General features: G+C 36.3%; 1 protein-coding gene across 1 annotated transcript in view; it reads left to right on the plus strand.

Annotated features, from left to right (window-relative positions):
- LOC129372564 (voltage-dependent calcium channel subunit alpha-2/delta-3-like) overlaps window positions 1-2,783 on the plus strand; it is a gene marked incomplete at its 3' end in the record, with an annotated part of 45,483 nt that extends 42,700 nt beyond the window's left edge. Inside the window, exon 6 of the mRNA XM_055049975.1 lies at window positions 2,652-2,783. Within this exon, the coding sequence (XP_054905950.1) occupies window positions 2,652-2,783 (132 nt within the window). The remainder of the gene's footprint in view (window positions 1-2,651) is intronic.
- Window positions 2,784-10,426: the final 7,643 nt, after the last annotated feature.

The following is a 10,426-nucleotide window of genomic DNA, read 5'->3' on the forward strand; positions in this document are numbered from 1 at the left end:
CTGATAGAACAGGGACGGTAATTGTGATGTGATTTACAGACAAATGATTTGACTCTCAAACTCATATTCCTTACACGCTTTAGCAGTGGTGTAAGACTTTAGACCTCTTCGGCTCTAAGGTCTTAAATTTCTGTTCAAATAAAGTAGACAGGGTTTTCTTTTGGAAATCTTTTGCATTTGAAATGCATTATGAAGGATATGCACCAATTCTACCATAAAATCACTAATACTGAATATTTTCAGTGACATGAATTTGTTCATCTGACATTCTAGTTTTTCTTTTGTATTACTTTCACAAGTCCAAAAACTCAACATAGATGGTAGTCAATTAGAGCCCTTTCAAGAGCTCAATTGGGCAGCTTTCTCATGTTAATTTTGTGCAGACTAATGTGAAAAGCTGTCAAGCACCTGGCTGAGCTCCTTTAATGTTGGAGTTCTCCCAAGTGAATGAGAGAGGAGGCTCTGATTGGTATTTGTGCTTTCAAACAAAAGTATGGTTGTATGGTAACAAGATGGGAAATGGTAATAACAGTCAATTTCATAATCACATTCCCAAACAGTTTTTTAAAAAAATGCCAGAATACAAGTTAAGTTTTTTATGTTTGCTTTGGTCTCAGCTGCCACTGTTTCTCACCATTATTCTGCCTGTTATTTGGAGAACTGACCATAGAATAATGTTCAAATCCCAAAAATGTATCTGTGACAAAGACTGGAAAGGAGAAAGTAAGGATGATAGATCCGTTTAAAAGTCTTATATATAGATAGATGTATAGATATATTGTGATATGTGACATTTCACAGCAGGCCAACTAACATGTTAGAATCCTTGTTCTTGTCACTTTTAAGTGCAATTATCCTGATTTCAGAAATCAATTATTAAATTTCCTTCCTATTGTCCCTGAGGTAAGCTAATTTACACAAAAGGAAAATTCTGATTTCTTTTCATTAGCCACAATATGTTGTTCTGTTTAATCTTAGCTTTTCATCTTGGACCATGAACGCTTTTGCACAGGCTCCCTGTCGAAGTTAAACTCTGTTAAATGAAACCTTGTTGGCAAGTAGCACCATGTTTGATTCCTCATTATGATGATTTTAGATCGTAATAGACACTTGAAATTCACCAGAAGTGACTGCATTGTTGTGTAAATACATTCTGGATCTTTTCCAGTCCCATCTCCACTCCACTCCATTCCATGGAGGTAAATGGGTGTTGACAATCAACAAAGGGCTTTAGTGTGTTATAGCTTCCAGAAGAATAATTCACTCATTGCTTATTGGCATGACTGCTGACAGCAGAACAATGTTGGCAGCAATGGAGATGATGTGAAATCTGTTATCTACTTCTCTTTCACTCCATCCATTAGGTACTTGTCTGTGTGTCTGTCATTTTCTACCCATCTCTCTGAATGCTTTCTTGATTGTTTTTTTTTTTTTTTTTTTTTTTTCTTGCTCGCTCGAGCGGGTATTGTGTTTCTGTCTCACTGTATAATTTTGTGTCTGGCTCTTTGTCATTTTTTTTTTTTTTTGCTTCCATCCTTCCCATCCTGCTCCTGAATGAAGACGAAAGCAGCTGTAAAAAGCTTGGCTGACTGGTTCATAACTAGCAAAGTATTGACACTCTCAACTTGAAAATTAAAAACAAGAAATCATAATTGGATGTGCTGAGCCATATTGTACTTCACCAGTTTCTGCAGTTTTATGTCCAAAAATTGTTGCACAGACTATGTTCTTAGTTTAAGAACATAGTTCAAACATTAAGAACAAGGTTTAATGTGTACACATGGGATACTTTGCAGATGATTATTCTTCTAATAGAGAATAATCATGGACCTGTTTGTGTTGCAGAAGGACAAAGATAAACACTATACTTGTGGGGTTTTAAGATGAAAATTTTTAAGATGAACTCTCACATGTTCAAATCTATTTTATTATGCATATTCTGTTTTTCCACATAATAGAGTACTTAATTAATGTATCACTTAATTACACATTAAGTGATACATTAACTTAATGCCAGAGCATAGCAGATAATTTGGAGCTTATCTGTTACTGCATATGCATATATCAAAATTATTGTTAAATGAACAGAAGCAGAGTAGCTTTATTAAGTAGCTTTCAAAATCCCAAAGTCAGCTTTCAAATAGTCAGTAAAATCATTATTGTTCATCTGTCTTGTCTTATGCTCTCCACCTTATTCCTGGGAGGTTTACTGTAGAAACGATTATCGCTCTTACTTCTGGCACCCACTGGAAGTAGCAGTATTTCACTCTTATTTGTTGGATTTTTTTGCTAATCTATATTCATGATAGAAAATATCATTTTCAATGTGGAGGACAAAAAAAGATCTTTATTATCTTTTCGGTTATTGTACAATATTTTGTAAAACCTGTTTATGGACATGCTGTCTGTTATCAGAGTGTTATGGAGCTAAAACTGTCTCATAATTTACAAAAGCACAGGACGAGATTCACAAATGCGTGATGATCCATCAGCTACCAGTTAAAGTATGAAAGTGTAGCTCTTGTTCTATGCATTTGTGGATCTTGTTCTGTGCTTTCGTGAATCTTTTGCATTTGTGGATCTTGTCACCAGCCTTTCAAAATGTAACCAACTTTCGGTGATTTCTCTATTTCCTCACTGTGTTTTCATAGACTCTGCAATTGTCAATGGTGTGTACTGGTCAGAGGCCCTGAACAAGGTGTTTGTGGATAACTTTGAGAGGGATCCCTCACTAATATGGCAATACTTTGGCAGTGCTAAGGGCTTTTTTAGACAATATCCTGGTAAGTCTGTGCTGTTTTACAGACGGAGCGCCGTTTCTACTCCACTAGTGAACTTCACACTGAACAGCTGCTTAAAGCTACAACAGGTAACTTAAACAAACAAACAAACAAAATATTTTACATATATATTAAAACTTTCACTATGTTATGAGATAGATGATCCCTGAAAAATATAATCGATGCCTCCTCCCTGTGTTCTGCATAATTACTCCGCTCAGTCACGAACCAGCCAATCAGAACCAGCATTAATCAGCTAGCCAAGCTCTCAGGAAGGTTTAATTCAGTAACTAGGATAGTTTATCTGATGCATTTGACTCTAAATGAATATTTATTTTTTTCTTGACATTATTTGATATAGGCAGTGTTGTGAAATTTATTTGAATTTATGGTCAAATTCATTTGACCTACTGTTAAATATTATTTTACTGATTTCAGGTTTTTCAGTTGTTCTTTTGTGTGGAAAATACCCCAAGTGTTGGACTGTGCCTTGTGGACTTCGCTGGATTGTGATTGGCTGGTCTGCCTGTGAATCATGGTCACAACAAACTATCAGAGTCTTGAATGTTCTAGAGTGTGCCGAACAGTTTTTTGCTACAGTAATTTTTTGCCATAGTTCAACAGCTTAGCAACTATAATATAAAAAGGTGTGATGTTTGCTGATTTTAGTTTGTTGCATTAAGAGTTATAAGCTGAGCAATAATAAAAGGTCGCCACATCTTTGACCTGCAGTTTTTTCGGATATCAATCACCACACACTTCAGTTCATTTGACTGAGTAGCTGTGTATTGTGCCTGCAATTTTTTTGTAGTTCATGTCTAAATTAGGTAAATTTATTACCAGATAATTTTTCCATTTGCCAGATCACTTAGCAGAATTTATACCTAAAGCGAAAAATTAACAGCCAGGTAATCGGCAAAGATTGGCCTCATGGTGATCGGTATCTTGATCGGCAGCAAAAAACCTGATCGGAGCATACCTAGTTTTCTCAGTATTCATTGAGGATGTCTTAATGTTAGTAATTCACCTTCAAAACGCATATATGACGATAGTAATGATGAATAAATGGCTTCTGTACAAACCTCACTGAGCAGTTACCGCAGTGTTTTTGACCTTTTGTTGTGGAAAAACTGTTTAATCAGTAATGGCAGGAAAGATGTGGGAGGCAGAGAATACCTCTGGCAAGGTGGTATCACATGGAGATATAAACTTTACTATTTCAAACAAAAATTTCAACTGAAGCAAAAACTGGCAAAGTCAAGCATGTCATCAGCAAGCAAAATCAAACAGAAGATCAAAAGGAAAAGACATCACTGCTCTTTGACTGACAGCGCATCAGAAATCATTTCAGGATAACATTTAGCTCTCGGAATGAAAGATGCAAATGAGATGATTAGATTATGCAGATTATTCCTCTTTTCATGTTCAGTTTTCTCAGTCTGACGAGAGATGATGGAAAAACTGGAAATTTGGCACAATTGTATTTTTATGGGCAGGCTACTGCATGTGTTGAAGTGAGATGGAAATGACCCTGTTCAGGCTGCATCTGGGATAAGCCCATCCCCAGGCTTCCTTCCTCATACCGCCATTGTTGAGCAATACATTGTTAAGTCGTCTCAGCTAAACCACCATCTGGACATGCACTAATACCACAACTGGTCCAAGTCCACAAATGCCTCCCTTAATCATATTGACAGTTGAAGCATCTGTAACTCACAGCCTACACTCATACATTGTAGTGGAAGCAATATTTGTAAAAAACCATACATTTCCATCATTAATCAGACTTGCTTATTGTGTGAACAATACTCTACAATTTAAAACGGTTACTTAAAAATCAAATGCTAACCGTAAGTTCAAATATTGAAATTATTCAAAGACATTGATGTTCGCCTCAGACTATTGAGGGAACTTCAGCAAAAAAGAATATTCAGTCATCATTAGTTCAGCTAATGATGACTGAATATCATTAGCTATTTACTCAGTAAATATTTACTGAGTAAGTAATATTTTCAACTATGACCAAGAACACTCCTATGTAATAGAAGCATCATCTCTGTGTGTATGTATGTGTGTTTGTGCTTATGTATCTGGTCATGTGTTTAAATTAGCATACATCTCTTTCTTCTGTTACTGTAAGCTTCTAACCAGTGTGTTGTCTCTGTAGTGCTGTGTACTTCATGTGGTTTGATTGGTTTGCCTGGCAGGTTTACAGGAAAGGTTTGTCTAACGCTGTGTTTCAGTTACCTTGAGAATCATAACTCTTGAGTTGAGTTGACATCACACCCGAAGTAACAGGTGTGACAGGGATCATAGTCGGAGAAGTCGGGATTTAAGCATGACCATTGACAAACTTTGTTTTAAGCTTTACTTTTCATAAGCAAACAGCAGTTTAGAACTGTAGACACTAAAAGTAAGATGCACTCACACAAGTGTGTCTAGTTAAAAACATTTTCACCACAGCTCACTGTTGTTGATGCAAGGAGCGGCCATATTAAAATGTCAAGTTGGCTATATAAGTTGTAACTGGGATAGTTGGATTACTCCTTTCACAGTGGGAAGTTGACTAGTGGGAGTGTTCCAGTTGATTTTCCAATTTCCCATTTCCAACTATACATATAATGCACCTTTAGTTTAATCCATACATCCAGGAAAGATAAAGATCTAAAGCCTGCTGGGGGAACTTTACATATCAGTATCTCGGGGAACATCTTATCTTATGTGTCACTGCTTTGTAGGAATCGAATCGAGGCTTAAATAAAAAAAATAATCCCGGTTTTAATTTGCTACCCTGGTTTATGAAACAGCCCATTACGTATTACAACTTCCTATTAGATATTCTTGGAGTCCACAGTTGATTCTGGAGTGGCTTTTTCACTACAGGAAATAGGTAACTTTTGGTATTATATGGAGAATTTAAGATGGGCAAAAACAAAAAAGAAAATGTAGGAAGAATAATATGAATACTGGAGATTATTAGAGCAAACTGAGTTGGGGGTAATTACATGTGGCCTCGCTTTCCTCAGAATAGATTAGATGGAGATTGATACTGTAACAGTGCTTTCATTGCAGTTTCATTTCATCTGTCCGTGTGTGTGGGTGTATTCACGCATGTGTGTGTGTGTGGGGAGTGAGCAGGGTTCTGCCTTTTTTAATACATTTTCTGTATGAATGAGGGTGTGCATATGGAAGTGCATTAATGGGTAAATGGTTTACAGGGAAGCTCTGTGGATAGGATACAGCAGAGAATCAATCATAACAGTGAAATGAGAGAGAACAATGGAAGCAGCACATTTGGGAAGTTGAGAGAAACAAAAAAAAAAAGTTTAATTTTGGGATTGTGCTTTGTCAAAGGCAAGACAGTGGCAGAAAGCTTTCGACTGTTCTGTGTCCACATCATGTCAAGTGGAGAAGCTGGGATTTATAAATGTAGGAATTTCTTAGAGAGGCATTTTGTACAGTTATATTTTTATATATACATTTAGTTCAATGTTTGAAACCCTTGTAGCGATTTCACTTTGTATGACTGCTGTCGTTACTGATTTTTCAATTGAATTACTCATCTGATTATATCTCAGAATATATAGCAGCAAAGTAAAACTGAAATAGCTACATTGTAGAAAATGTTCTCTGTGAGTATCCTTCAGTATTTACATAAAAAGGATCATACGCCATATGAGAAGTGATTTCTTCAGTATTGGGTTATCATGTTATAACCTTAAAGCTGTATATATTGAAAATGTTATTTTAAAATAAGTGAAGAAAAAAAACTAAAATGCTGATTAAAAAGTCAGCATTTTTACAAATGAGGTGTTTTTGACAACGACAGGAATACACACGACTAGAAAAAAACAAAACATAAAAAACAACATGTTTAGAGTTCCATAAAACACATTTTCTGTGTGGAATGGCATTCTACAAAAGTATTTTTAAATGTCATGTTCTGGAAAAACTGTGAGTGAAGTGTTTCAAACAATCAGCAGAAGCATTAATTGAAATCATTCATCAGTAGAGTGTGGGCACAATATAAACATACCTGAAAAAAATAGTCTTCATAAACCATCATATTAGTTTTGATTATGGAATGCAGATTGGTCCCATTAAATAAATTGCAATCTTTAAAAGTGTTCTTGAGGGAATTTCATCAACACAATACCTATTAGAGTATTGTATGAATTTAGAAAATATATAGAGAAAAATCTCAACATGTTCCTCTTTTATACTCCCTTCCAGTGGAGAGATTGTATTCAAAGGTGCTTTCTGTAGCAGTGGTAATATATGGTCAATTAAGCAGATATATGCTTTTATTGAAAATGAAGAAACAAGTGAAAGCAAGTTGGAAGCCTATGGTTGGTTTATCTGTAACAATCATCCTCAGCTTAATCCTACAAACCTGTACTACTGATGAAACTTCAGAGGTTTTGTAGCAGAAAACACCTGTGGTATGTTTTATTTTGTGTTCCTCCTCTGCCTGCTGTCTGCTAAAGACCATTTAGTATACACTTTTTTACACTTGTCTCCAATTATAGAATTTTATGCTCAAATCTGTTGTTAACTTTTCCCACACATGTGCTCTAAATTCAGGAGACCTTGAGTATCTTCTCACCTGGATGGTAGGTTCTCTTAAACAAAGTTACAGAATCTTTTTTCTCTGTGTCGTCCTCATTACTGTAGGATTAGTACTTGGTTCATGATTAGTTTTACAATGAAGATTAGGTTTAGGACTGGCATAGTGAAATGTAATCCATCATAGAAAAACAGGATTAAGACTTTGAAGAAGTGAGTGATGTCATGCAGCATTTCAGTACAATCCCTGTTTTTATACACTTAGTTATTACTGATCAGTGCCTACAGGAGGTGGCTCGTCAGCCAGTGCTCCACTCACTGGAAACCAACCACCGCAGCACTATTACTGCTTTCAGAGATTTTTAAAGTTCCTAAATTTAGGTGTATTACTTATGCAGTCATAGTGGCATTTTATAGCACAAACTATATTAGTTGTTTGAAAATGCTATAGTTTTCTTAAACAGCTTGCAATAAATTTGACTTTGAATCATTGGCATATCTGATGCCTTGAAATTGACCTCTGTCGCTTAAGAACCTCTGACCTTTCTATGCTTCCCCTTCAGCATCATCACAGCAATGTTTCTTCTTCTTGGCGCATTGCAGTGTGTATGATGAGCTCAGTAGACTCACAGTTTCACCAGGTTTGCTAATTGCTGCTGCTGCTAGTCTGCAGGAGCTGTGTGTAGAAGCTGTAAGAAAGTGTTAGGTTTGGCAGGGGTTTAGCTGGAGAATCAAAACAGCACTCCAGCCATGTTTTTTTGATTAGGAATAACATTATAACTTGATATAACACTCAAAAGGTTAATTTCTTGTAATATCTACACACACACCTAACCCCTTTTAATGAGAAAAGCCTCTTCAGATCAGTCCTGAAGTTTGTTAACTCTTGAGCTTCTTTCATTTTATACTTTACATCCTGTATATGTGTATAATCCCTAGTATATATATCGTTTCAAGATTCTCATTAAATATTATGTTTAGAGAAAGTTAGTTCTCACTACACAACCAATAGCTGTAACGGCAGTTTTAATGATTAAAGTGGCTCATTAAAAAGGGAAGTATTTGTTTTATTTTCTTTATGTACTAATTAGTGAGTTTATAGTAATTAGCATAAGTAATTTTTTGTTTAAAAAATTCAACATTCTGAAATTTAATTTTTAAATTGATTATTTTTCATTAATGAAATTTTATCTTTATGATTTCCCTCAGATATGGTTTTCTCTGTATAAAAGCATAGAGCACAGTGGCTCATGCCATTAGTGGCAGCTACAAATGATACATGACACCAACAGTCTGGCCCTTTGTAGTTGGAAGGAAGCTCTGAAGAGAGGATCCAAAGGCAATTTGTGAGAAAAAAATACCGAAACGATGAAGACTCAAATGTTGACATGTGTAACTAGTTAATATTGTACAGAATTCCACTTGTCTTTACTTCCAAGTTTGGGTCAGATGTAATGGGTGAAACAGCACCCCTCCTGGTGGTTGGCAACGTTAACTATAGTGAACATAGATATCTCGTTGCCAGTTCATGAGAGATGGGCGGGAGGTAGGTTCGCTGGGAACATTGTAACGGTCCTGTGGAATGTTCTGTTAGATTGTTGCTAACATAAAATACTATTCCTCGTAAGGTGCTGTACTGCCGGTGATAAACCTGGTCCTGATTATTTTATATCCTGTTTCATCCAGTACATATTGTTTCATTTATTGATTGTTTTATTTCCTTGTAATTCTGTCTAATGTTAATGTATAAAATACGGCCGTTGGCCAGTTCATGAGAGTGGGCGGGAGGGCTGTACTGCCGGTGATGAACCTGGTCCCTGATTATTTTATATCCTGTTTCATCCAGATAAACTTCATCTTGTATCATCCTGTCCTGGTCATATTCACACAACGCAGAGTAATGACGAAAAGCCATAATAATTAAAAGGTTACACATGCCTTCACTGAAGATGCGGAGTTATTTACAGCAGACAACATGATGCACACATCACACATATTTTTAATTTAAGTGCTAACAGTTTGAATCCTATCTGACACATTCAGGGCCAAAGGACTGAAGCCAGACGGCTGTTTCTGTTTCTTCACACAAAGACATGCCTTTTGTATGTGTGTGCGTGGGTGTGTGTTTGTTGCGTTCAGGAACTCATGTTTGCGGAGAGAAAGCCTGCGATGGACCTTACCACTGGGGCTGCATTTCATTGGCTGATGCCCATTCTACGTAGCAGTGCGGTTACCACGTGCGTGGTCGTCTCACAAACACATGTACGTGCATTAGTAAACACATGCTAACAAAAACAAAAAACAAAAACATGCTAACGTAACAACGTAAACTTAGTGAGATGGTGTCAAGAATACAATATCGACATAAAAATAACATAAAACATATAAACATGCCTCGCTGGCTAACCCTTCCTTTTGAGATAGAAATGAGGTAATTCAGTAATTCTTAAACTTAAATCATGTTTTTTCATTTGCTTGCCAACGCGATGTTGTTATATCGCAAGCGTTTCTGGTAACTAGACGCTTCTACTTCTACTTCCTACCTAATCCTCCAAAATAAAGTCTTACAAAAAGTACAAATAATACAAAATAAAACCTGTAAATTAAAACTTTGGCAGTAAAAAGTTTCATTAAAGCTGACTTCACACCAGCAGTGCGGCGTACTCTTAATTGCCATTAAGAAGAAGAGGTGGAAGTGATAATAAGCAAACCACACTTTCAATTTGTTCAATTTAGAACTGTAGTCACTGAAAGTAATTTAAATATTAGCTGCACTCACACATGTGTGTCTACTTAAAAAACATGTTTTTCATCACAACTCACTATATTGGTGTGAGGAGCAGCCATATTGAACACTAAGTTGACCTCTATGTTGAAGCTGTGGAGCAGCAGCTCTTGTCTAACTTTTTTTCAGATGATGAGCTCCCTGACCTTATCTGACCCCAGCCACACTGTGGCTCATTTCAGTTGGTTTATCCAGACCTCATTATTTTGCCCATTACTTGTTTTTTCTTGGCTCTGGCTGTTGTTTGGTTGTGGACCAATAAATTCTAGGCTTTGCCAGCTTCTTCCACACCACA

This window comes from Poeciliopsis prolifica, unplaced genomic scaffold, assembly GCF_027474105.1.
Source record: "Poeciliopsis prolifica strain line A6 unplaced genomic scaffold, Auburn_PproV2 SCAFFOLD029, whole genome shotgun sequence".
Lineage (NCBI taxonomy): Eukaryota > Metazoa > Chordata > Actinopteri > Cyprinodontiformes > Poeciliidae > Poeciliopsis > Poeciliopsis prolifica.